Consider the following 26,224-nt stretch of genomic DNA (forward strand, 5'->3'; position numbering starts at 1 on the left):
AAACAGGCAAGAACGGAGTGAAATTTTATTAGTCGAAAGCAAACAATCTAGACATACAGAAAACGCGCCATCACCATGAAAGTATTTTCCTTTTTTTTTTTATAAAGCATAGAATGCCAAAAGCACAATTAGCAAGTTTAAGTATTTAGGTGCATTTTTTTTTTTGCAACGTTCCACATTCAAAACATTGAGACCAGGATAAGCTCTTTGTCACCTGAGAGCACAATTACAGCAATACAATCCTTTTTAATGAAGTAGTCTTGTGCTCTCCAATGAAGGCTTCAGTTACACGGAAATATACATTCTCTTCCCCATGGACGCGACCTGACCGGTTCTGACTTAAAAAAAACAGTTTATCTGAACCCCGGTAAAATGATGACTAATGTACACATGTCAAGTTAAATTAAATGGGTACCAATGTCCACAGCGGTGCCCAACACGGCTGCCCAGCGACTGACGTCGAGAACGGCTGGACAGAATGACAGGTTTGTTTGTACTTAACCAAATGTCCATTGATCGAAAAAAGTAAGGCAATTTCCTTAACCGAGGACAACACAGGTACTGGCAGTTATCTAACACGTTAAAAACACTAACCCTTTGTGCTACTGACTCACATACAAAAAGAATATTTAAAATATTGTTGTTGTTTTTTTAAAAACACGTACTCACCAGTGAGGGAATCCAGTCCTGGACTCAACACTGAGGTTGGAGTGAAGAACCTTAATTTTGGGGCGGGTCCACTTACATTAACGTGGTCCCATCTGAGGAAACCTCACTTTTCTTTTTACCCATCAGTCACACGTGCACATCACAACCTTATGCGATGATGATTCCTGTACGCTGTATGGGGTTATTAAGTACCATTCATCATTTCTACAAACAATTTGAGACGCTTGTGCATATTTCCGTTGGGGGGGGGGGGGGTTCTGAGCGCTGGTGCAACTCGTCAGGGTGGGGGCGTGGCGGAGCTGTACTGGAAAGGGGGAGGCATCTAACGCAACGGGGGGGGGGGTTCCAGAAATAGGGGGAGGAGGGTGGTCTGGGGAAAGGGGAAACGTAGCTAGAGGGGGTTGAAGTGTTTGAGGCGGATGCGATGCAAAGAGCTGGCGTGGGCCGGGCTGTAGCGGCCAGGGCTGAAGTCTGGCGTGGAGGGGCCGAGCCGAGCCGGGCTGAAGCGGCTGGAGGGGGACCCCAGGCCACTGGCGGGGGAGCTGGGGGTGTGCGGTGGCATCCTGGGTCGGTGTTTGACCACCGCAGGGCTGGGCCAGCTGGCAGGAGAGCCAAGGTTACTGGTTATTACGGATCAGGAGGGCTCCATGTTGGACGTTGCTTTATTGTGACAATATACGCTCTATCACACTCACAAAATACTTTTTTTTTTTAATGGATATATTGTGAGAACATCCATGTATATTTATGTGAGGATGGAGTCAAACACAAGAGATATAGTTCCTAGTATGATGCTAAAGTGAAGCACTCAGACCAGCGCTTTGTATTTACATGTTGTAGTCGAAATGTGTAAGATTGAGCTCCTACCAGTTAGTACGGGGAAGACTTTCAGAGTATGAGAGTCTCTCTTATGAGAGTGACTCTTATAAACAAGGAGGGACAGGCTGACCAATCTGCCATTTTCATTTGTGGAATATTTCAGTTATAGGATGTGATTTTATTTATAAATGTATTATTTATTTTAAGCTATAAGTTTGTTGAAATGTTACACATTGCGACTTTTCAGATGTAAAACTTACAACGTAGTCGTAAGACAACACGGTTTTACGTTTACCTTTTTTGTCGAGAGCACTTTGTACGGACGGTGTGACGCGACTAACCTTTGCATGTCTGATTTGGAGTAGCTCCTCATTGTGCTCTTCCACTTGTGAATGCTGGGGAACTGCTGGGGGCTGACATCTATGGCTTCTATTGCTAACAGGACCTCGCTGTCCAGCTTGGTGGGAACATCCCTGGAAAAACAGAGGCAGCAGTTGAACGCAGCACTTGAAAAAAACCCCCCCAAAAAACAGCGGCGTAACCGATGGAAGTGGAGCGAGAAAATACGAGTAACTTCAGCTCACTGGAGAAACCCACCCTTCGATGAAAAGGCTCTTCCTGATGCGCGGGGGAGGGGGCGTCCTGCTCAGGAACTCTGAGCTGTTGAAGGACTTGTAGGACCCCGATGAGCCCGAGCTGCTCAGGTCCCTCCCGCCGTGGTCCCAGGACTTGGAGCGGGCGCAGAGGGTGCGCCCCGAGTCCGCCCCTCTAGTCCTCTGACCCAGCGGGCCGTCCAGGTTCTCCTGGGCCTCCAGGTACTCCGCCGAGCTGCTGCTGCTGCTGCTGCTGCTGCTGCTGCTGCACCGGCTGCCCCCAGCCGGCGGCTCCCGCTCTCCCTCCGCCCCCCACCCGTCCGCCTCGTCCGCCCCGTCGCGGCCGGGGTGGCCCAGCGACAGACGGCCCAGCCCGGAACTCAGCTGGGCCATGGCGAGGGGGACCAGGGGCGGGCTGGAGGAGGAGGAGGAGGAGGAAGAGCTGGAGGAGGAGTCCCGCAGCTCCCTGTGCCGGCTGCCTCCGCTGCTCCTCCTCTCCCGGACACCGCCCCCGCCGGCGGACCCCCCCGGGGACATGTGCTCGAACTCCAGCGCGAGGTTGGAGACGGGCGACAGCAGCAGCATGGCGGAGGACGACGGCGAGAGGCGGGGGGAGGACGCCTTGTCCCCGTTGGGAGTCCTGTCCCGTGCACCGCCGCCGGACGCCAGGGGGGACGCGCAGAGCTCGATGCCGGGGGCCGCGACGTCGGGGGACAGCAGGAGGCCCTCGCCGCCGCACAGCAGGTCCACCTCGGCGGCCGTCTCGATGAGGTCGGCGCCGCGGCGGTCCCGGGCGCTGGCCGCGGAGCTGATGCTGGTGCGCGCCGCGTTCTGCCGGTTCTTAATCTCCTCCAGGCTGAGGTCGTCGCCCTCGTCCAGGAAGGCGCCCACTGAGATGGAGTTGCAGAACTTCTTGGGCTTCCCTGCAAAAAAAAAGAAGAGGGTCCATCCAGACGGACGCCGTCAATAGGATAGCCAGGAGGACAACGTGAGACAGGAAGGACATCGTAAACGTGTGGGTCAGGGGTCGGCACAGGGGGAGAAGCGTACCTGGAGACGGCGTTCTGAAGCGGTTGCTGGTCTCGTTCTCCCCGGCCTCTTCGTGCGCCCGCTGGCTGAAGTCCTTCCTGCTGAGGTAGTCCTCAAACTTACGGAGGCCTTCTTGTGAGGCCAGGTCCACGAAGCAGTCCAGGAAGTCCCAGTACTCTGCCCAGGCGTGGCCGAACTCATGAGCCAGGTTCCTGTGGATGGAGAGAGTCAGTGTCACCCGGTCACTAATAACTAAAATAACTGATCAACTTTAGAAACGACTTTAGAAACTACTACCCATTGTTCTGATTCCTATTGGTACTGTGCAGGTTTTTATATTTTTATTATTTATTTAACGTGCTTGTACTAGCAATTCAAGTGTTTGAAGCTGCTCTGATTTTGTTGGTTTAGTTTAGTTTAGTTTATTTATTATTTGTTGTAACTGTACAGTAAAAGGAGCAGCTTTAGCCTATTTGGCTAATTTCCAGCTGTAGTCCACGGTCAGTTGTCAATAGGCAACCTAACACACAATATTTGATGGTATGCTTTAATAGTTCAATCAGAAAGGCAATTAGATTAAACTGGCTGCTAAATTACCTAAAGTAAACTCTTGAGCCGAGAGCTAATCAGTATGCTGCCCGCGCACTGCGTTCTTGGACAGAACTAGACAGCTAGATAACAACCGTCAAATCCTCCAATAAAGCCAAAAGGCTTGACTTTTATGATGACGTTTACTGAGGTCTTCATGGGATTTGTACATTCATGTTTCTAAACTCTCAAAATATATGTTTGAGGGCTAGGCGTGCATTCGTCTTGATGGCGCGTGCAATGAAATTGCGTGCTCGATCCTCACCTGCCCACCCTCTCCATGCCGCGGTCAGGGTCAGACTTGAGGATGTGGTGAACCTGCTCCGCTCTGTCTCTGGGTGGCGTCTTCCACGCTCGCCGGAACTCGTCCGCCTGCAGAAGACGACCAGCGAAATGAACACCAACGTCTGCCGTTTTTTTTATTTTTAAATCAACGTTTAGATTTTGCATCAATATATATTTTCGCCCTCTTAATGAGCACAACGGAAACAATTGATTGAGGAAGTGGTGGTCTAAAGAGAACTCATTGAAATCCAATTCAGCAAAAGTAAATGTAGGTAGTTGATTATTAGTAATTAAAACCCCTACTTTGGAGGGGCTCAAGGGGCCGGCGAAGGCTTTGACGGACATCAGGGGATCCATGGGACTCCGAGCGTGGCGCGGGGACAGTGCGTGGGAGAAGCTCTCCGAGGGCTCAGGTGACCAGGGAGCACCGATGACAGGTTGGGAAGAGTTGTCTGTGGCCCTCATCAAGGGTATGTAGCAGCGGTCTGACGCAGAGACGGAACGGACTGGTCACGACATCACCCAACCCAATATTAACAAACTTTAACTATTCTCGAGCATTAGATGTTAAACCCATTGGTAGGGTACATCGGATCTGATTACAAACTGTGCATGTATGGAAATGAAATCTGAAGTTACGGCTGTTTGAAACACATGTATTGTTTCAGTTATGAACACGGATGACAGAGTCGTAGATTCCTGGGCAGGAACCTCTATCTTGTACCTTCCAAGTAGTCCAGGATCTTCTGCTTCACTTCTTGGGTTTTATTTTTTCTATCACATATCACCTGGGGCAGAAAAACAACAACAAAGGCTGTTTGCAAACGGTAGGACGCTGGGGTCATTCGGGGTGACGAGTTGTTGTGCCTGTTCTGTGTTGATATTAAAGCGCTCTGGTGACTAATGTGAATATAAATAACCGTGAGGGTGTGAATTCCGACAACCTGCCATATAATGGCAGCTGGATCCAAGATAGCCTTAGGCTGAGCAGGGAAATCTAACCAACCAAGCTATTGAGATGACACCAGCAATTCAAACAGTATGTTTGCAGAACGGCAACGGGATGTAATGTTTGTGTTCAAGGTGGACCAACAGTCGACTACTAGATCGGCATAACCTTAATAAAACCTTTATAAGCAGGTACTCACGTCACATGGCTTTTGGTCGTACTTGTTCTTGCGGTTCTTGTCAACGTCCGGATGGGAGCACAGGACGTTGACCACGTCAGGGCACCCGAACTTACAGGCAAAGTGGAGAGGAGTCTCATAGCCCTGGGTGGGAAGAGACAACGTTGGGTGGGGAACCTTGAGAGTGGGCCATCGTGATCATCGTCGGATCAACCCGAAACCACCATTCTCTGCCTTGATCATCACAGGTTAAATTGCACAAAACAGAAAAGGAACTACACCGTCCCCCCTGTTAACACACACATCTTTAAATGATCAACCAGCCCCAACTCAATCCATGCCATCACATTCTCTTTTTGAAGCCAAAGCGGGTGTGGTCACTCACTCCCTTGTCCGGGGTGTTGAGGTAAAGGTCCACTATGTAGCGAATGCGTCTCTGCAGCATGTGCTCCTGGTCGTCTGGGTACATGAGGCGCATGAACTTGGGGTCCTCCAGGGTGTCCAGCAGCAGCTGGGCCATGCCCGCCTGGTTCTCCTTGGCCGCCACGTGCATCACGTTGTACCTGCAGCCCTCCTGCACGGCCAGACACAGAAAGACAAACACAAAGGGAAGGGGCCAGGAGAAGGAGAAGCTTTGGAAACGATACCATCAGCAAGGTCTAAAACAGAGACAGATACAACGTTTTTTTTACAACGGATGCCAGGAATGTCCACCATATAGAAATCAGAGACACAGACAAGATGAAGGTATTTAGTATGTAAAATGTTTCAAACCGAGTAGTCAGACAGATAAAGCATCCAAAAACGTAACTGAAAGCACAGAGGACGGCGCCCCACGGCATAAACCCATTTTTCCAACATAACAGTGGCCATGGGTAAAGCCGGGATGTTGACATATCAACAAATTACGTGTGCGCACACCCCCAAAACCCTTTCACGCGAGTCATACACCTGCCTCACCTGTACTATGGTGGGGTTATCCCCCGAACCTATCAGGTATCTGGGATTATTCCAGATGAGGTCGTTGAAGGTGCTCTCGTCGCCTTTCTCCACGGACTTCCGCAGCTTGGCCGTGAGGTCCTGAGTGCGGGGGCTCTTGAAGCTGTTTGCGCGCTCCCTGTTGATGGCGTCCACCTCCGTGTTGTCTAGACACGGTGATAGAATGCACTCAAAAACAGAAGGTACTTCTTTCCGTGTATTTGACACTAGTAAACGTTTTCCATGTATAGGTTTCCATAGTTTGACCTTTGGCTTTGGAGAGTGCACTGTAATGTGAAATGCATTGGCTCTCTCTGCATTAAACAAAGTCAAGTACGGTTAGGTATGAGCTCTCTCTGCCTCTGTCCAAAAATAAAATAGGAGGTCTTTTTCTTGCTTAAAAGTAGTTATTTAGAAACAGGATGGATTTTCAGTGTCTAATGAAACTCCTCCTGCGCAGAATACATTGTCTGTCAGTCAGTAAATTCTTAATTAATTGCAAATATGCTTATCTACAGTGCCCTAGACTTGAATTGCAGTGAGCGCGAGCTCTTGTGCCTACCTTTGGCCATGACTAGGCCGCAGGAAGTGGATTTGCTGGGGGAAGGGAAGTAGTCACACATCCCCTTGGCGAACTTCTCTGCGTCCTCACGTGAGGGAAAGGGTTTGAAGCGGGCGCCCTTAATCATCTTCACAACCTGAAGGGCGTCCTTCTTGTCTGTGTACACGTGTGGTCTCTCTGTTTGGGGCAGACGGGGGGGACACAACAAGTTCATACAATGCTTTCCTTTCCCTTAAAGCATCTCGCTCAATGGCCGGATATTTAAAGCATGGCACAAGGTGGATTATATACAAAGACTGGGCCAGGAAATTATGTCATTATTGTCAGCTGAGACTTCGGCTGATTTGACCGGAACGGCAATACCGGACAGATATTGGTATTTATATTTTGTCTAAAATGAACTTATATTTTGTCTCATGCCGTTGTACTGACATGCGAACCATCAGACCATCACAATATCATTCTAGCCAACACATACCAGTTTCATAAAAAGTGGATGATGATGATGATGAGGATGAGAAATGGATCTTCTCGTCTCAAACTCACCGTTTCTGGCCAAAACGTCCTCCCACAGCGGACACACTCCGTAAAAGAAGGTGGGCGACACCTGTGCTGCCTTGGAGGGGGTCTCTGTTTTTGGCTGAGCGGGGCCATCCTCCGAGCTGCTGGAGCTGGTCCGCGAGGGAACCGAGATCATCTCCTCCTCCTCCTCCGGGGGGTTGAGCCCCGAGCCGTAGCCGAAGTCCGCCTCCTCGCCGGCAGCCTCCGCCGGGCCGCGGCCGACAGCGGCCACGGCCACAACAGGACATGTCGCGGGGTCGCGTCGATCGGCGCCGGGGCCCCCCGAGGCGCCGGCGCCAGAGGGGCGGTCCGTTTCGGTGGCACTGCTCTCCGGCCCGGCGAGGGCCCTGGCCAGCTTCCTCTCAAAGATGGCCCGGGTTGTGGCTGTGATGGGGCCGAACTTGAGGTCCGCGCGGGCCAACTCCTGCCGCAGCTCGTCTTCACTCAGTCCCCTCAGCCTGCTCAGAACCGCCTCCATGCTTCAGCTACATGGAAGAAATGGAGAGAGAAACCAAAGACCATGACGTGATCTCAAAACGCCGTTGCACCTCGTCGCAGTGCTTTCAGTGCATAGATATCAACAGAACATCAACACAGCTACATCAGAATGGCAATGGAGCAGGGGGGGGGCAATCAAGGAAAAACAACAGAGTAATGAAAAAGTAAAGCACCACTATTAAAACCGCCAAGCAAAATGTGTCAATATTAAAATAATTACCTACCTCAATGTACGTGCACTGCCTTCCAACCTATTTGACCATTAGCTGTAAGACAGCGACTGACACTGCCTCGTTTAAGGCAGACCACAAGAGTTGCATGCCATCCGCTAGCTAGCTTGCTAACCAAACAAGTAAGTAACGCCAACAATGCTGAGAGTGAAGGACTGCAAGGCTTTACACGAGAGTAGACGACGCAAAACCAAAACTAAAAACCGAGCGACATGTGACACACGAGAAGCACAATGTGAGAGTTGCCATGATGGTCACCGTGGTTAAAACACACATCTGACATCATTAGTCGATGTGATCGTAAGCTGTCACGCCCAAGTATACCATCCGTGGTCGGGCTTTCGTGATGCACGAATTTGACATCGTAGTGATCGTTAAGGAAAAAATACCGTCTTAGGCGTGGTGACAGCGGGAACGCATGTGCCTACTTACCGAAGGTCATTTTATATCTGTGTGTGAGCAATGCAAAGTCTTGGTTTTTTTTGTTTAAAAGATAAACAGTTGTGTAGACACAATGCTCAAGATGGTCTGGAAGAGTGTCATTGTTTACAACACGTTGTGCGCATGCTCAGTGTCCGAGACGTAAGACATCCAAAGTTGTATTATTTAGCTATTATATTCGACTAAATACAACACATGTGAAGATTATAAATATTAATTTTAAGTTTATAAATGTTAATATACACATAACCATTACAACTCCTATGATATGGCCACTTGTGAGGCGATGCTAACTTTGTATCAGTCAAAAAAAGCTAATTCATGTGGACGGCCCGGTTAAATAAAACGTTTTAAAAACACTTAATTCTGTAATCACACGTTTGTCAGAGGTGGTTTCTGCCAGCCAACAACTACAAGCCGGTTATGAAACTAAGGGAGGCTTGTCCCCTCGGCTCGGCTAACGTTAGCTCCGCCGACCATTGGTCAACACGCACGTTCGAGTTCGGACAGGCCGTGGTGGCGCATGCATAGATTACGAAACCACGCGTTGGACGACCTCTTCTTCCTTTTCCTTAACATGATGATCACATCGGTTCATGCCCACCTCCTCATCAACTCCCTCTGGTTAGGTGGGGGACGGGGGTGGGTACGGTATAGCTGCAGGCTGCTGTCCCCCCTTGGTGGTGATGTAGAGAGACTCACCGCGACGCGTTCAAACCATCCTGCATGAGGACCCCGACTCCCTCACTCGCAGATGCCCGACTAAAAAAAAAAACCCAAGATCAGAAACTTGTCAAACTTTGCGAATTGGGGTCCCCCAGGTGTAGGGTTGAGGTGATACAATGAAACGAATGGCTGATTGATGAATAGTGCAATTTTTTTATGCGATAAATACAATGACATCTCCCAGGATAAACGTTAAAACATCGGAATGATAATATTCCAGAACACAGCAGAATGTTAAATACAGAGCAGAATGGTAAATACAGCAGGGTATATATGCAGGGAGCCCGGGTGTGGTTTGGAAGATATATAGTTGTACAAGTTCTGAAGACAGTATACTGATATTTTTGAGAAATCCGTTCCTTTCAAAGTATATTACTGTACATAGCGTTATGCCTGACAAGGGTTATAGTACTTTGTAAATAATGACAAACTTTGCAGTGACGTTCTGAAACCTGCGATTTTGTGAGCAGCTGTACCATTTGTATGCTTCATCTTCCTTTTTGAGTTTAGTTACGGGTAAAATAACGTTTCTCATCCCATTTATGACATTGAAAAATTACAAATGTACAATATTAGAAAATAAAATAATTTTATATATAACCCTCATATTTTTACTTTACTCCATAACCGTCAAATAACTGCAAAACTAAACCAACAATTGAATTGGGGGTCAACATTTTCAGCAAATATAAAACATAACTACAGGAATAGTGTTGATTGCACCAAAGTATTAGAAGTAGTAACATTTTTGCTTTCACCCAACAAACATTTTATATAGAAAATTATTCCCATCGTTAAGTGTGCATTGTCAGTTGATGCAACTCAAATGTTAACAAGCCATTCAATATGGAAACACGCACACAGCATCTTCAAATAATATATATTACAATCTGTTCACTTTCAGTAGAAACACATCAAATCCATTTAAATCCTTTAGTCCTTTAACAACACATTTTTCTTATCCATAAGGCTTTTTTTCCCCATACACATCTGCAATCAAATTCAGCAAGACACATACATAAAAAGGAAAAAGAAAAGGCTTACAGACTTATATAACCCAAGACAATATACTTGGGCCAATCTTAAGAAATTAAAGACAGTATTTTAACACAAGGGCCAATACAAAAATAACTGATGTATGTCCCGGTTAAGATCCCGTGAGACAACCCGCTGTAAATCAAGAGTATGAGAGAGATCGTTCCTACCCATGCACAGAAGTACAGTTTAGGAAGAACAGTTTATTGCAGATTCAGTTGTTGATGGCCATTCTGAGACAGCAGTGACGTGAACGCTGAACACTTGTCTACGCTGTAACTTGTTTGTAACACTATGAGGCTTAAGACTCGAAAAAATCTCACACAGCCCTGGGGGAAAAACTGAGCATTGGTAAATTAATTTAATGGCAAATAAATATCACAAGAGTCCAATAAAGACAGACGAATAAAGCTATGGGAAGATTACATATTATTTCACGCAAGCACCCGAGTGCCCGCGAGAGAATGCCAAATGTTGGCAGAAAATGTTTAAGAAAGAACCAAAAAAAAAAAAAGGAAAATAAAGTTGTATTCCAGGCTAGTGAGGTTTAAAATGTAACTTGCCCTTTTGGATAAACCTCAACTGACCCTCGGCCCTCACTGAGTCAACTCCCTGCGTTATGACAGCTGGGCCTGCTGCTCCTCCTCCTCCTCCTCGGCTGGGTTGTTGTTGCTCTCCGGCGGCTCCTCGTTGTCCAGGGAAGGCTGGGACACCCCCAGTCGAGTCAGCTCCTCCTCCGTGGCGCTCCAGGAACTCATGGACTCGTGCACCGTCACCGTGTGCTCCTCCATCTGCCGCTGGAGGCTGTCCATCTCCTCCCTGGGGGGGGGAACACAACGGGGGGGCCATGGGTTAGTACGCGGCGTGCTCCCCTTGCACTGAAACGTTACACATCAATAAAGCAATGCTTTATTGATGGAGACATTATTTAGTCATTTTAGAAGACACTTTTACCCAAAAGGGATTCACAGTGAGTGGAGATACAGGATTGATCCCAGTTCATTTTAGCGTCAAACACCCTAACTACTACTGCTTATTTATTGCTTCTTTTTTTATATACTGTATGTCAAGGTTGTTTCTCTTTATTTGTGTTGTTACTGTGTGTAATGCTGCTGCTACACTGCAATTTCCCAGCTTGGGATCAATAAAGTAAATCTATCTATCTATCTATCTATCTATCTATCTATCTATCTATCTATCTATCTATCTATATCTATCTACTAAAAATGAGGGTGGTGGGGTTATAGACGCAGAAAGAAAAGTCATGCATTTATTTGCATCATGTTTGCACCCCTTCATATCATCGTTCAGCTGGCGGTGAACGGTGTAAACACAGAGGTGTTCGTCACAGGGGGCAAACCAAGGCTTTGACCTTTAGAAACCCCCCCGTGACGCCTCTTCTTATACGGCTGTGGTGGGAACCATCCCTTTTGCCTACGCATGACATCCTCTCTCTCCTGCTCCTATCAAAGTGTGCTCCGGGACGACGGTCCACGTACTTGAGTTGCCGCAGACAGCTGTGGAGGTTGTTGAGGGGCTCCTTGTTGACCGAGGCGGAGGGCTTGAGCAGCTCGTCCAGCAGCGAGGCGGGGACCGGGCAGTCTGGGATCTTCACCGGCGTCACCGGGCTGGACGGGTTGCCCTCTCCCTTCAGCTCCATGCGCTGCTGCACCCGCGGGGACACAGCACACACCCACGTTTAGAAATAAGACCCCCTTTTGTTGGGACGCGGTTATTTGTTGACCGTTGAGTCCTTCAGCAGACACCTTTATCCAAAGTTGCTTAAGTTAATTGAAATAAAAAGGTTAAATTGAGAAGCATGTAGGAGCAGGCACATGCCACTGAAGGAGGCCTACAGATAGAGAGCGGACAGGGGGGCTTGGAACCCTGGCTTTTATCTGGGAGCCAAATGCACCAACTACTACTAGACTATCTCGCCCTACCAGTTGAGACCACATTTATCTAAACTGAAAAGGTTTCATGACTCCCGGACACTGCGATAAAGAGCCTTCGTCACCAGAAGGCGGTGAGCAAATCCAACTGGCAACTCTTTGAGCACCATATACACAGTGTAGTATTTTACAGTCCAACCAGGTTGAAGGCATCCCCACGCTGCGCGATCCAGGCACTCACCTTCCTCAGGCGGTTCTGCTTGAGGTCCTGCTTGAGCTGCTGGTTCTGCAGCAGCACCGTCTTCATGCTGTTGCGCAGCTCTCCCACCTTGGCCTGCAGCATGAACTTGTCCTTCCGCGTGCCGCTGAGCTCCTCCTGCACCGACTCCAGTTCCACCTTGATGTTCTGAGATGAGGGAGGAACGGGTTAGAGGTGGGCTCCACCCACACCTGGGCTGCTGACTTTGAGCCGGCGGGTGGTGGTGGTGGAGGTGGCGGTGGTGGGTGGGGCTCAAAGTGCTTTTAGTAGCGGGCGTTGGAAACCAAGGTGATGTCGTGATTTGGGGACTATACTGAACCGCCATTTCAGAATGTTCTGCCTTTTTGTTGATGCCGTTTTTGAATTATTTTCTTTTTGCAATGCGTTACAAACTAAAGCTCCTTGAATCGACATGATCAAACACATGTTTGGTTAAAAACCCAAACTATACAATCAATAATAATAATAACTAATACTAACTTCCAAACATCCAGCTCCTTCTAAAAACCCTTACTCAGCAGAAAGTACGCCCACGGCAATCCAGGTTGTCATGGCTACTCATCCCAGCAGGGGGACGTGGCGAGCGGCGAGCGGCGAACGGGTTACCTGCAGGGCCGACTGGAGGTTGTCCAGCTCCCGGTGGTTACACTGCTCCGACGCCTCCATCTGCTGCCTCTGGGACTCCAGCTCCCTCTGCCTCTGCTCCACCTCCCACCGCAGGTCCTCCACCTGCCAGCCCGGAGTGAGAGTTTAATGGGGTAAATGTTTAAACTATTCCTCCCTTGTCCGTCTATATACACCTGTTGACCAATCAAAAGCAGGTCACGGTCATATCTATTCATAAAAAAACATTCACAAAAAATGTACGTGGGCATCGTAAAATAAATACAAAGTGAGGTTTTATTTTGGACCATTCTGTTATCAATGCTGCTTCAAACTCCAAAATACATAAACATAATATAAAATGTATTTCCAAGATGTTGAAAAAAAAATATTACAAAACGTTTTGCGACTACAATATTTTTTGCAATCGTTAAGTCGTATGATTGAATCGTATGATTTGCTTGAAGAGTCATCGTTTTCTAGACCACACATTTGCACCCCTAGTCTTAACATGACAAACATGACTGGGTGCTCAAAGGACTGGTTAAAGCTACCGTTTCACAGGAGGGTGTGGGTATGGACGGAGGGATGACCCACCTCTTGCGTGGTGATGGGCTGCTTGTCCAGCTCCTCATCCAGCTGTTTCTGGAGGATCTGCAGCTTGGAGTGTGCCTCGCTCAGCTCCTCCCGGAAGACGGACACCTCGCTGGAATGCTGCTCATCCTGAGCCCTGCAGGGGGAGGAAAAGGAACCAGGAAGAGACAGATCAGCCCCTTAAAGCTCATGCACCATAGGACCAGAATGGGCCACCTATGGGAAATGTGGGGTTGGTCTTCATTTTAAGTTGTTTAGACATTTTCAGCCAAAGCAAATTATTAAGCACAATATTAGATTTTTCATATCAAGGCTAGTAAAGTGCACAATAGGAGAAGTATTGGAGTGCGATTTTCATCCAGGTGCAATAACATGTACATGAGTCAGTGATCAGATGGTTCAAACATACTGCAGTTTCTGGGCTTCGTTCTGCAGTGCTTTGACCAGTTCCTCTTTGGCCTGCAGGTCCTTCTTGATCTCACAGAGCTCCAGCATTGCGGCCCTGTAGTGTCGCCGGTTGTGGGCGGCCTCCGCCTTCGCTGCTGCCACCTAAAAGCACAGGGCACCCAGTTGCAACTGCTGCAGAACAAGAACAACATAATAACCACACACTCCACTGTGTCCGATGCGTCATCATGGCCACGTCGTGCGGCAGAAAACCCCAGCAGCTGTGTAACTGACGACTGTCTGAATACCGTTACGTGGTAAAAACATTTCAGCCCCGGTGAAATCATACCTGTTCTTGGAGGTCCTTGACTCTGGCCTTCTCCTTCTCCAGGGCCTGCTGAAGAGTGTGAACCACCTGCTTCATCTGCTGGTCCTCCTCCTCTTTGCGCTTCAACACGGCTTGAACCTGGGCAAAGAGATCCGTCAACGTGTCAACCAACAACTAAAGACTGGCTTGGGGAAAAAAAAACAAAAAAAACAACTGGAGTGGAATGTTAGATTTTGCGGTAGCGTATTAGAAAACATCATTGTCCCTCCATGGTGAAAGAAAACCCTCTATGACGGGGGCTCACATTTAAAGACATAACGTACAAAAATGTATGCATGTTGATATCTCAACCTAATGGTCACATTAGGTTGGCATTAGGTTACATTACAAAATAGGGGTTGGTTTAGCTCAGGGAGGTAGAGCGGGTTTACTTGTGAAAGAAATGAAGACAAACCAGAAGGTTGCTAGTTCGACACCTAACTGCTCCCGACGAGCTGGCTTTGTCGCCTTGCACGGTTGACTCCACCATCGGCGTGTGAACGTGCACATGAAAAGGTCGCAAGTCGCTTTGCACAAAAGCGTCCGCTATAAATGCCCCGAGTGTAAATGTTAATGTAAATAGAAGATAACACAAATGTCCACCTGCAGGTTGAGCTGGACCAGATCCGCCTCCCTCTTAGCCAGGGCCGTCTCCAGGATGTTGGAGTGCTCCCGCAGTGCATTGTGGGATTGTCCTAACCCGGCCAGTTTCCCTTTTTCGTGTTCCAGCTCCAGCACCAGCTTCTTGTTGGCCTCCTCCAACTTCCGGATCCGCTTTTTGAAGCAGCGAGCCTCTTGAAGCTGGAGGACAGGCAGACATTTCGCAATGTGCGGAATAAAAGAATCATGCATCTATACGTGAATATCATCAAGGTAGAAATACACACAGGAGGTTGTAGGCCACCGTGTGAATGTACATCCCTAGACATAGGGCAATAGCACTACACTACAGCAGTGTTCATAAACATGACATCTAAAGCTCCACAACATAAGCCATAGGAAATATTTACAGAATGGGATTAAACAAAAATGTCAACCTTAAAATACACAACACAGGGTCATGAGCAGCGCGACCAAGTTTGTGGACCTAATCGGAACCAAAGATAATTAAAAACTTTTTGATGGCACACCTCATCCTCCAGCTCCATGACCTTCTCCTGGTACTCCTCCAGCTCTGTGGAGGTGAGGGTGATGATCTCCTGGAGCTCCTTCTCCAGCAAGGTCTTATTGTGGCTGACTGACTGCAGCTCCGCCTGCAGGGCTGCCATCTTCTCCTGGACGACACACACACACACACACACACACACACACACACACACACACACACACACACACACACACACACACACACACACACACACACACACACACACACACACACACATATATATATATAGAATCAGCTCCGCAGCTCTGCTACAAGGAGACTGGACGTCCGTCATCTTCCTGGCCCAGAGTGGTGGGCGCCACTGTACCTGTTGGGCCTGGTTGTTGGCCCCGTCCGAGACCTGGGCCTTGAGTTTGACCAGCTCCGCCTCGGCTGCCTCCTTCTCGGTCAGAGCCTCCTGCAGCCTGCGGCTCAGGATGCCCACGGCGTTCTCGTAGGCCTTGTGTTTGGCCTTCACCTCCTTCTGCGCACTGGTCAAATCCGTCCCCATTCGCTTCATGCGCACCTTCTGCTCAGAGATGGCTCTGTTTTGGAAGCAGAATGCATGGTTTAATAACTAGAATTTCCCAATAAAAGGTACACCTCATCTTAAGATGCTTTGTTTGGTGGACTTGATATTGATGGATACAGATCCCTACATCCACACGCGATGGAACCCCATGGGGGGGTCCATTTTGAGTTCTTCAAGAGCCGCCGGAACGTGGCGGCTGTGTGACTCACTTTTTGGCTTCCCTCTGCATTTGCTCCACCTGCTTCCTGAGCCCCTCGCTCTCCTCCGTCACAGCAGCTAGCTGGCTCTGGTCAAACTGGATAGACTGTGGGAGACGATCACAACCGAATGTTACATGAAATCCTCACTGAAAATAAACATGGCAGATGGCCTACTGCACAATGCTGCTCACAAACAAAAAGCTTGACGCATGTCTGCGGCAAGGACCGCAAACTGCTGGATAAAGCGAACATAGATATAGACGGCTCAGGCCGTGTGTGAACTTGTATCTGTGTACTAGTGTGTGACTGTACGTACGGTACCATGCGTGTACCTGTATCTGCTGGTCCAGCATGTCTCAAGCCATCTGTGTACTAGTGTGTGACTGTACGTACTGTACTATGTGTGTACCTGTATCTGCTGGTCCGGCATGTATCTCTCCGTCTGTTCACTAGTATGTGACTGTAGGTACGGTACCATGCGTGTACCTGTATCTGCTGGTCCAGCGTGTCTCAATCCATCTGTGTACTAGTGTGTGACTGTACGTACGGTACCATGCGTGTACCTGTATCTGCTGGTCCAGCGTGTCCCTCTCTGTGTACTAGTGTCTGACTGTACGTACGGTACCATGCGTGTACCTGTATCTGCTGGTCCAACATGTCCCACTTCGTCTGTGTACTAGTGTGTGACTGTACGTGCGGTACTATGCGTGTACCTGTATCTGCTGGTCCAGCGTGTCCCTCTCCGTCTGCACGGCCTGCAGGTGGGCCTCCAGGCCGCTCATCTGCTCCTGGACGCGCCGCACGTCCAGTCGGAGGCGCCCCTGCTCGGCCACCGCCGCCCGCGTCTCCCCCTGGGCGTCCAGCAGGGCCTGCTTCAGCTCAGACACCTCCGCCGCCAGCCGCTTCTTGGTGGAGCGCAGCTCCCCGATCAACTGCTCCTTGGAGCCCGCGTCGCGCCGGTACGCCTCCACCATCACCTGGACGGGGTCACCCATAAACTTTATTTTTTTTTTCCAATGGCCCCCGGACATCATGCGTCCTTCCCTTATAATGGAAAGTAGATGATTGTAGATGTATGCGTTACCTTTTGTTGTTGGAACTGCTCTTTAAATTTCTGGGTCTGTTTCTTTAAGGTGCCATTTTCCTTTTGTAGCGTTTCGATCTAGTGAACAGAAGATGGAGAGTGTTACTTTTGTCTCGATGTGAATTTGAAAAAGTAATTGTTTACAGACATATACAGACAAATAAAAGTATTAGCAAAATAATGTTATTTTCCCCAATCGTATTCCTTTCAAATATATACATTTTAAGACAAACATAAAAATCTGCATCTGAATCATGACCCCTCGTGTTAATCATCCCCGTCCAGTTCTCCCACGAGGCACCCCCCCTCTCTCTCTCTCTCTCTCCTCACCTGGGTGGCCTTGACACGGACCTCCTGCCTGAGCTGGTCCAGGACGTCCGAGGCCACCAGCACGTCCTCCCCCAGCCGCTCGGCGTCCACGTCCAGCCGGCTCTTGTCGGCGCGCGCCGCCTGCAGCGCCACCTCCAGGACGATCTTCTCGTTGTGGAGGAACTGCAGGCTGTCGTCCTTGGCGGCCGCGTCGGCCTGCAGCTCCGCCAGCTGGGCCTCCAGCTCCAGGTAGCGCGCCTCCAGCTGGTTGATGGACTGCTCCCGGTGGTGCAGGCTCTCCTGGGTGGCCGTCAGCTGCCGCATCAGCTCCAGGTGCTCCCGCTGCAGGGCGCCCAGCTGCAGGTCCTTCTGGGTCAGGGTCATCTTCACCTGGGAGGGAGGGCGGGAGGGAGGGAGGGCTTGTCGTGTTAGTGGCGGCCGTGGGCGAGGCTAGCCGCTGGATCTATGTCAGTATAAGACTGGGGCAGGATGTCGGTGTTGTGGCTAGGGTGCTCCTGGTCCTAACCTAAAAGGGAACGATGGCTCGATTCCGGATGTCCGTAACAATGCTTGAGAAAGATACCCAACTATACGTACATATATGTACCTGCTATTAACCAATAGTAAAACTACATAATATTGACCAATGACAAAACACAGAAAACAAAGCAACAACTAAATCCAAATAAAGCAAACCAATCCTTAAAAAAATACAAATAATGCCCAATGTGCAACGCACACATCTGCTTTCACAATGGGCTACGTCGTTCGCACTCTTAAGCACCTATAGGATGGACCAGTCACCCAACAAACAGCAGCACAAGAGGCTTGTACAGCGACACCCTGGAATTCAACAGCGGTGTATACTTGCACCCTTGCTAATAATTGTTGCATTGAAAAATTTTCTGTACATCATCTCTGCATTGATTTTTTGCGTTGCGCTACGGTGGCAGCAATGTTTGCTGTCTTTAAAGGGAGCGGTTCCACGTCCACACCTAGAGTGAGATAAGAGGCCGGTTACCTGCTGCAGCTCTCTCTCCAGAGCGCTGGCCGTGTTGGCCAGCCGGACCAGTTCCTCCCTCTCCTCCTCAAACTCCTCCAGCTTGTGCTGAAGGTCGTCCTCCACCATGCTCTTGGCGTCCTGGATCTGCTGGTAGGCCGACTCCTGGGTCAACATGTCCACCTGCACACAGGAAAACCATTGCAAGGGACACCACGGTTACGATTTTGTTTCTGGGTCATCTGGCCCATCAGGGGTCACTTGAAAAGGGATGGACGATTGATTTCACCTCCAAGGGACGTTTCAGCCCTCAAGGGACATTCATGAATTGTTGAACTTTTTATAAAGCCCCTTAAGTGTTCACTTTTCTGAACGCAGGTTTAATTCACATAAGTCGTAAAGATAAAAAAAAAAAAATGTGTCCAATGTTATCAAAAGTGTGTGAAACAGTTTTGAACCCGACCCAACAATGCATCATTCATCTCCCATCCGTTGGAGCGGGGAGAACGCACCTCGATGCTCTGCAGCTGGACTGCAATGCGCTCCTTCTCCTTGATGGAGCGGTGCTGGGTTTCAGTCAGCTGGTGAGACAGGGTCACGTTCTCCAGCTTCAAGTGCTCCAGGACGCCAATCTGGGTCATCTTTCCCACCTGCAGCAGAACAGCACAACAACAACAACAAAGTCAAAACTGTCCTGGACTGGACTTTTTGTTATGCATTGAACTACAATGATGTACCATTGCCAGATGCCAACTGCTGAATAATATATTGAATACATAATTGTAACCTGGAGAATAAATTGGAATTTAAATAAAGAGTGGCCAAAGAGCAAAAGATTTGATCTTCCCAACATTCCTTGTTTCACAGAACCCCAACTTGTTAATTGTTTGGTGGACCAATGTCCTGAATGTTAATGTACGTTAAGGAAGTTAACTTTGAAGCTGTCAGCATATTACACTGATGATAAAGGATTTACATAGTTTGGATACACTTAGGAATACAACAGAACACACAGAAAGAACAAACACTTATAGAAAGAACGAAACCTAAAACATCGTCCATGTTAACTGGCAGAAGAGGGGCACTGCATGGACTTCGTGGCCATAATGGACGACTGCCCGCCCACCTGCATGTTTGCCATCTCGCTCTGCAGCCGGACCCTGGCCTCCTGGGCCAGGGCCAGCTGTTGCTGGTACCACTGGCGCAGCTGCTGCAGAGAGTCGATCTCAGCCTGGGAGGTCTTAAGGCGGTTCTGCAGGGTGCCGCGCTCCAGCTGCACCTGCTGCAGCTGGCCCTGGAGGCCTCCCACCTGCTGGTGCAGCTCCTGGACTGTACGGGGACAACGCGACGCAAAAGGATCGAGTCAGGCAGAGGCTAGAGCACAAGAATGGTGTCGATTGCACTTTGTGTTTAATATCCATGTGACAAACATGTATTTCACATGACAGTAAAGAACATCATGAACACCATCAAAGCCAGGGATAAAAAAAAAAAAAAAAAGACACCAGCTGACAGATGCAGGCTGCAGCCAGATGTATACGTAAATCCTTAAAGAGATGTTGCAGAAGTATGCACTAGCCCCCCCTCTGCTACACCAACATACCAGTGGTGTCCCTGGAGGTGACAGTCTTCTGCATCTCCTCCACCTTCCCCATCAGCCTCTGGTACTGCTCCTCGGCCACCTGCAGGTCGGTGCCCAGCGAGGCCAGGCTGGCGTTACGGCTCTCCAGGCTGCCCTGGAGCTCCACCATGGCCCTCTCCAGCTGGCCACAGCTCTGCCGCAGGGTGCCCACCTCGGAGGTCAGCGTGCTCTGCTTCTCCTGGCTGGCCTTGCCCTGCGCCGACTCGGCCCGCAGCTGGGCGTTGACCGTGGCCAGCTGGGCCTGGAGCTCCGTCTTCTCCTTGAGGGCCTGGAGGGAGAGGGTTGGAGGGTTGATCAATACGGCACTATTAAAACATACATTATTCTATAGATAATATATAACCCTGACACACACAAACACACACACACTGACATTTAGTTACTTGGCAGAGGCTTTTATCCAAAGTGAAGCTCAATCAAATACCACTCAAATGAATTTAGATGTAATACGTTTATATCAAACTGATTGATTGAAACTCAAAACTCTATTATGATGACCTTAGTGGATAATACAGCGTTAAATGTGGGTGTACACTAGGCAAGCAACGGTCATACATTTTGATGGGACGATTACAGTCAGAGGACATAAGTCTTTCATGATAATTATGCATTATATTATTTCACGACACTACGGATGTATAAAATCACTAGCAAGCATTATTCAATTAAAGAGGTATAATTTAATTTGCTTATTATTAAATGCTGCCCTTCGAAACTGAACAGGACCGGACCAATACAGGACCAAATAATAAGAGCCCCCCACAAAACACAAGTCAATCCCGTGACAGGAAGCGTGTGCCTCACCCGCACCACCCTACACAGGAAGTAGGAAGTGCAACCGTTCAATAATGCACCATAATTCCTCGTTTTGGACAGTGAGAAAAGAAACATTCGGAGTAGATGAGCCTATAGTCACTAAACCATTGTTTTGAAGTGCAGATTATAGTGAAACAGGTTAACTGCTTCATCCCTAGTCCCCACAGTCCTCTTTTCCCCCCTCACCTGACTGGCTTCCGAGGACAAGGACTCCAGCTGGCCCTCCAACCTCATCTTCTCCTTCAGCACCTGCAGCATCTCGTCATGGCCCATCACGGAGCTCTCCAGAGAAACACTGGGGGAGTAAGGAAACACTTGGCATCACTATCACTGTCCTACATGGTTCCACTCATAGGCGTTATTGTCCTGCCCATGGCTCCACTGGATCACCAGACAGGACTGAGTATGTAAGTACACCCAACAGAGCAAGGTTTAATTATTTACCATTTAGTAATTGAAGGGGCTCTTATCCAAAGTGACCTACAGTGAATTGAGGTAGGTCTATATGTCCTTCATAAGGAGGTAGTGGTTAAGCGACTCGCTCTAGACAGGACCCTACAGGTTGGGTGTGGACACTGGGGATCAAACCCGGTGCCTTTCGGCTGAACACCCTTGCCACTAGATCATCCTGCATGAACATATTCACACAGTATGTATACATAATAATCCATCACCCTTCAAAGTTAAATCCTATTCCCACACTTTAGTACAATATGTACACACAGATCCCAAAGGCAAACAGAAGCTGGTCTGGGGAACTGGCAGTCTGGAGCCAACAATCCTACAGTGAAATGATTTTATGTTTGTTAAGTTGTGCTCTTGCTATAATAAAAAATATATATATCAACTTAATGTACTATATAGTATGAGTACCTTTCCTTTGCTGATTTTCTTTTTACAGTAAGGTACGCTCAGTCTTATTGACATATCCGTCCCGTATCCCTGGTTAAACTAAAGTTGAAACACTGACTCATGCTGAACACACCGAGTTGGGGCAGCTCGATTATCGAAAAAAATCATAATCATGATTATTTAGGTCAATTTTGAAATCACGATTATTCAAACTATAATTTTACAGCTTGAAAACGTATGATGCATGTAGTCAGTCATTTCTCTCCAAAAATACACTTTGCAACTGAGAACATATTGAAAATAATGTACACACATGTATCCCGCTGTTCTAAGCAAAAGGGAGGGGTCAGACCCGGCATGGGGTACCTGCTGGAGAAGCTGTCCCTGCGGCTGCGCGGCTCTGGGCCCTCCCTCTCCTGCTCCAGCTCCAGGAGGTGCTGCTGCTCGTCGCTGGCTGCCTGCAGCACCTCCTGCAGGGAGGGGAACTGCCCCACGGCCTCGGCGGCGATCTCCCTGCCCTGCACCGTGTACGGCGCCCGATACTGCTCCCCCCCCACCGCCGCCGCCAGTGTGGCGTAGACGCCCCGGGCGGACGACACGCTGCTGTAGGTCGAGCTGTCGCTGTCGTTGCCGTCTGTCCCGGGCCTTGCTCCCGACTCACTGCCGTCGCACTCGAAGTTGCCGTCCGCCGGCTGCAGGAGGGAGCCCGGCTGGCCCTCCGCGGAGGGGGAGTCGGACACACTGCTGAGCTCGGACAGGGTCGACACGGAGCTCATGGCGGAGTGAAGGGAGCCGTCTGCGGTCCTCGCAGATTCTCCTCCTCCCCCGCCGCCGCCGTCCTCAGAGGACTTGTAGTCAGCCAGGGAGTGGATCTTGCTGGAGTGGGGGGTCCTGGGCTTGCGTTCCCTGGCTGGCGGGATCCCCAGGCTGCCCAGTTTGGGCCCCCGGGGGACGGTGGTCCTCATGAAGGAGTACTCCGTCGTCATGGCCTGCGTGCTGGCCCGGGGCAGCGACTCGGGGTGCAGCATGACCTCCGTGTCCAGGGTGCTGGTGAGCCTGCTCCTGGTGCTGCTTCGGTGAGACTGGGGTGGAGGAAGTGAACCGGAATTACGCGATGGATCTCAGCTATGCACAGGGCTCAGCTCAAACGTCTGAGTAACTCAACCCCAACATCAATAAAAGGCCATTAGCTAATTAAAAAGGTCATTATGGAAAATCTAGTTTACCACAATCACAACTTATTGGCTGTCGAAGGGTACTGTCAAGAGCTCCCTGGGTGGGAAGATGGCGTTTTGTTTCTCTCCACTCACCCTGTCTTTGTGCCTCTGCACTCTGTACTGTTTGAGCTGCTCCTCAAGGCGTCGGCGGGCGTCCAGACGAATCTTCTCCTCGTTTTCCATCTCCAGCGATGGCTCCAGGTTGGCTACATGGGAAGAGAGAGAGTGTTTGAATAACAAATCTTCAAGCAAATGAGGCCAGGCTACACAATACAGAGTGTGTGTGTTTGTGTTTACAGACTGTGATGCATGGCCAGCTGGGATAATGGTTAAGATAGGGGTTAGCAGAAAAGCCAAGTAAAGTAAGTCACACTGCACAGCGAGCAAAAGCTCTGCTTCAGTTATTTAAAATCAGTCAAGATTGTTATGATTGGCTCATTATTAATGCCACTTACCACACATCACATAAACTGAACCAATCAGAAACAATTTCAATGTGTGGTTTAGATGCTGTCCCTGTGGTTTGGTTTTACTAATTGCGACTGAGCAAATGCAAAACAGACCATAACAAACTAACATAGTTATATGTTAGTTTGGGATTGTACCATGGGATTTTTCATGTAGTACAGACTCAGCGAGTGAATACTGAATACAAGCCAAATTAAAACAACCAAATAATAATTAAATTGTATGATAATTTAATTATCCGCCGGAAACATGCCTCCTATTCCATCAAAACACAACAGAGACACGGATTGAAAAGAAATGCACTAGTCCAATCACCAAAGGAGGGTCAGACACCAACACTGCGTCAAGGAAGCAGAACGCCAAGGGAAGATGCATTCAAAAAACTAACGCAAACAGTTAAAGTCGGGCGGGCTGGGGGGGGGGGGGGGGGGGGGAAGAGCGAGGTGGGGGGAGCGAGGTGGGGGGAGGGGGAGGGGGACGGGACGACTCACTGCACACCGGTGTTTTATGCTTACACATTTCAGTTTCCTGCATAGGAATACTTATTCTGAGCGACTGCAGCGCATCCCCCTTGTGAGGCACACCCCCAGCGCTAGTGCCCCCAGACCTCCCTAGCATCATGTGGGGGAAAGCGGCCACACCTGCGGGGGCCTCTGGGCTCGGGGGCCGCAGCTCGGGGGAGCTGGTGTCTGTCTGGGGAGGGCACCCCGGAGCCAGGGAGCCGTTCGCGTGGCGGACGCTCTTCCCCGCAGAGCCCTGGTGGCCCCCTGACTCTCTGTTGCCATTGGTTACCACGCCGGTGGGACTGAGGTCACCTGGAAGGAAGGAAGGAGGAGAGGCACATTTGGGATTTGTGGGTTCAAGTCAACCCGCTCGGCCGTAATGCTGTTAATATTCATTCAGACGAACGAAACGTCCACGTAACCGAATGTGGGGCAAGGCTAAGACAGGTGCCACGTTTCCTTAGCAAACTTGTGGTTGGGATGCTAGAGTATGCATTCAATGGGGAGAGGGAAATCCCAATATTTATTTAAATACTAGCACACTTCACTAAAACATGTATCAATATCTTCAGCAAACATACAACAAAATATGCACGTCAGTAACTGTGTAAGCAATAGATTATATGGATATATAAACATGTATGTGTATTTGTAATGAAACCATCAGAAGGTCTCATAATCAAAACCACATACCTTTTAATTAGCACTTACGAATATGATGTGGTCAACACTCACCATTATGAAGTTCAGCTTCGGGGACTTTAGACGTGTCCAGCCCTTGCTGCTTGTCCTTCTGAGCATCATTTTCCATGTGATCGGTTTCATCCTTTTTGGATATAAGGACTTCGCTGTAACTTCGGCCTTCAATTTCCATCGTTTCTGTTGTACTGTCCACGTCGTGTTTGTTTATGAATGTATACGCGTCGGGTCCCCTGGGAAACGTCCTATTCCATATTCTGAAGAAGTAGGCCAGCAGTTGGCAACATCCCCATAAACTGTAGGCAAACAAGATACACTCCGCCAATCAGTCTAATAAAATCCAACACTGGTCGTAAAAAGCGCATTCTCCCGGTAAACACGTTCAACTCGATGAGAGGAATGGCGCTGTTAAATAAATACCCACCACCAGACACATGACTGACATGAAACTCGTCAAAACGGGAGAGCTACAAGAGGAAGCTGCCTCGCGTTGGCGCTAAGTGGATTGGGAGCACCGAGCAGGTAAATTTAGTCCGTCGGGGATGTCATCAGGCCACTGGCCTCCTTTACGCTGCCTGTCACATTCACGGAAGTGGCCTTAATAATATACATCATGCGCCCATGATCTTATTAATGATCGCGCATGGATCGCTCGAGGAAGTCCCCGTCGGTCAGATCAGCGAGGCATACTTACTGAGCAAGAGTAAGAGTGACAGCTCAACCGAGCCCCGACACAAGCTGCTCTTGAGCTTTTGGCACCGCGTCGTGCAGGAGTGGAGGAGGACACGATACACACAGCAGCAGACAGACAGACAGTGACGGGGGAGGGGGGGGACGTCGCTCCACCGCTGTCATTGTGCTGCCTGGGCCAATTTGACGTGGTGGCGGGTTGTTATACGAGTATACGAATGTTGAAAACACGCAGACGGATAGTAGTTTGGTAGGTTTGACGAGTAACGAGAGGGTAAGCGCCACACAGGACTGTTTACATTTAGAGATGATAGGCTAAAAGGCTAGCTCGAAATCTACCTGCTTAGCCAACGCGATTCATCTGTGGTTTCAGTAAGACCCGTGCAGATTGGTTTGGGAGACAATAACGCGGGAGGACGTGCGTGGGAATCACACAATGACAATGTTGACAAATGTGGAAATATAAATTAAAATGCGAACCTTTCAACTGCTTCGCCTTCTCTACGTGGCCATCGGTCTCCTCCTTTTCTGGCACTCCGGCTGGAAACTCTGGGTTGCTGATGACGTTCCTACCCAGGAAACACGGTCTCACGGAAGATAATGTTTTACTACTTTAAAGGTTTTTGTAAAATATTTATATTAGATTATATTAAAAAACTAATCCATGTAAGTTAAAATCCAATTATTTGTGATAGACAATCAATTGAATGTTTAACATAGTATTCGTCTATCAAATGGTACTGTAATTGTTTGAAACCAAAACTGATGCATCACTGCTCTCTTGTGGCGGTAAAGCAGAATTGCGCCCTATTTTCTTTTTAA

General features: G+C 48.9%; 2 protein-coding genes across 4 annotated transcripts; both read right to left on the reverse strand.

The window, feature by feature from the left end:
* Positions 1–32: 32 nt before the first annotated feature.
* Positions 33–8,565, reverse strand: ankle2 (ankyrin repeat and LEM domain containing 2). Of its 2 annotated transcripts, none has more exons than XM_084468031.1 (13): positions 8,372–8,565; positions 7,197–7,696; positions 6,651–6,827; positions 6,071–6,255; positions 5,496–5,684; positions 5,132–5,254; positions 4,708–4,771; positions 4,287–4,468; positions 3,964–4,070; positions 3,132–3,322; positions 2,086–3,004; positions 1,830–1,961; positions 33–1,268 (listed from the first exon to the last, which is right to left on the reverse strand). In XM_084468031.1, the coding sequence occupies exons 2-13, from the start codon at positions 7,687–7,689 to the stop codon at positions 1,061–1,063; spliced, it is 2,970 nt and encodes a 989-aa protein (XP_084324157.1). In that variant the 5' UTR covers positions 7,690–7,696; positions 8,372–8,565; the 3' UTR covers positions 33–1,060. The 2 variants fall into 2 exon arrangements, with proteins under 2 accessions (XP_084324157.1, XP_084324158.1); XM_084468032.1 differs by lacking the exon at positions 8,372–8,565 and adding an exon at positions 7,934–8,057.
* A 695-nt stretch (positions 8,566–9,260) lies between these two features.
* On the reverse strand, positions 9,261–25,934 carry golga3 (golgin A3). 2 transcript variants are annotated; one of them, XM_084468665.1, is made up of 24 exons: positions 25,883–25,934; positions 24,749–25,008; positions 24,152–24,325; positions 23,136–23,248; positions 22,192–22,907; positions 21,160–21,268; positions 20,119–20,425; positions 19,642–19,844; positions 19,028–19,165; positions 18,537–18,698; positions 17,537–17,905; positions 17,207–17,284; positions 16,836–17,099; positions 16,132–16,226; positions 15,719–15,935; positions 15,374–15,517; positions 14,847–15,044; positions 14,226–14,342; positions 13,899–14,038; positions 13,493–13,625; positions 12,899–13,021; positions 12,275–12,439; positions 11,641–11,807; positions 9,261–10,960 (listed from the first exon to the last, which is right to left on the reverse strand). In XM_084468665.1, exons 2-24 carry the CDS (start codon positions 24,885–24,887, stop codon positions 10,759–10,761), a joined length of 4,473 nt encoding a protein of 1,490 aa, XP_084324791.1. In that variant the 5' UTR covers positions 24,888–25,008; positions 25,883–25,934; the 3' UTR covers positions 9,261–10,758. The 2 variants fall into 2 exon arrangements, with proteins under 2 accessions (XP_084324791.1, XP_084324790.1); XM_084468664.1 differs by having other exon boundaries at positions 24,026–24,325.
* Between the last annotated feature and the right edge of the window lie 290 nt (positions 25,935–26,224).

This window comes from Micromesistius poutassou, assembly GCF_964030765.1.
Source record: "Micromesistius poutassou genome assembly, chromosome: 5".
Classification (NCBI taxonomy): Eukaryota; Metazoa; Chordata; class Actinopteri; order Gadiformes; family Gadidae; genus Micromesistius; species Micromesistius poutassou.

Bases quoted from the DNA above. Each gene is read 5' to 3' on its own strand.
- ankle2 (XM_084468031.1), bottom strand. From the start codon at position 7,689: ATGGAGGCGGTTCTGAGCAGGCTGAGGGGACTGAGTGAAGACGAGCTG. The intron at 4,772-5,131 runs GTGAGTACCTGC...TTTCTGCCCCAG, and splicing joins ACGACCAAAAGCCATGTGAC to GTGATATGTGATAGAAAAAA. The intron at 3,323-3,963 runs GTGAGGATCGAG...CTCCATCCACAG, and splicing joins GGCATGGAGAGGGTGGGCAG to GAACCTGGCTCATGAGTTCG.
- golga3 (XM_084468664.1), bottom strand. From the start codon at position 24,887: ATGGAAATTGAAGGCCGAAGTTACAGCGAAGTCCTTATATCCAAAAAG. The intron at 17,285-17,536 runs GTGAGGAGAGAG...TCTGTTCACTAG, and splicing joins TCCGTGTCAAGGCCACCCAG to ATCGAAACGCTACAAAAGGA. The intron at 16,227-16,835 runs GTACACGCATAG...CGTCTCCCACAG, and splicing joins CGCTGGACCAGCAGATACAG to TCTATCCAGTTTGACCAGAG.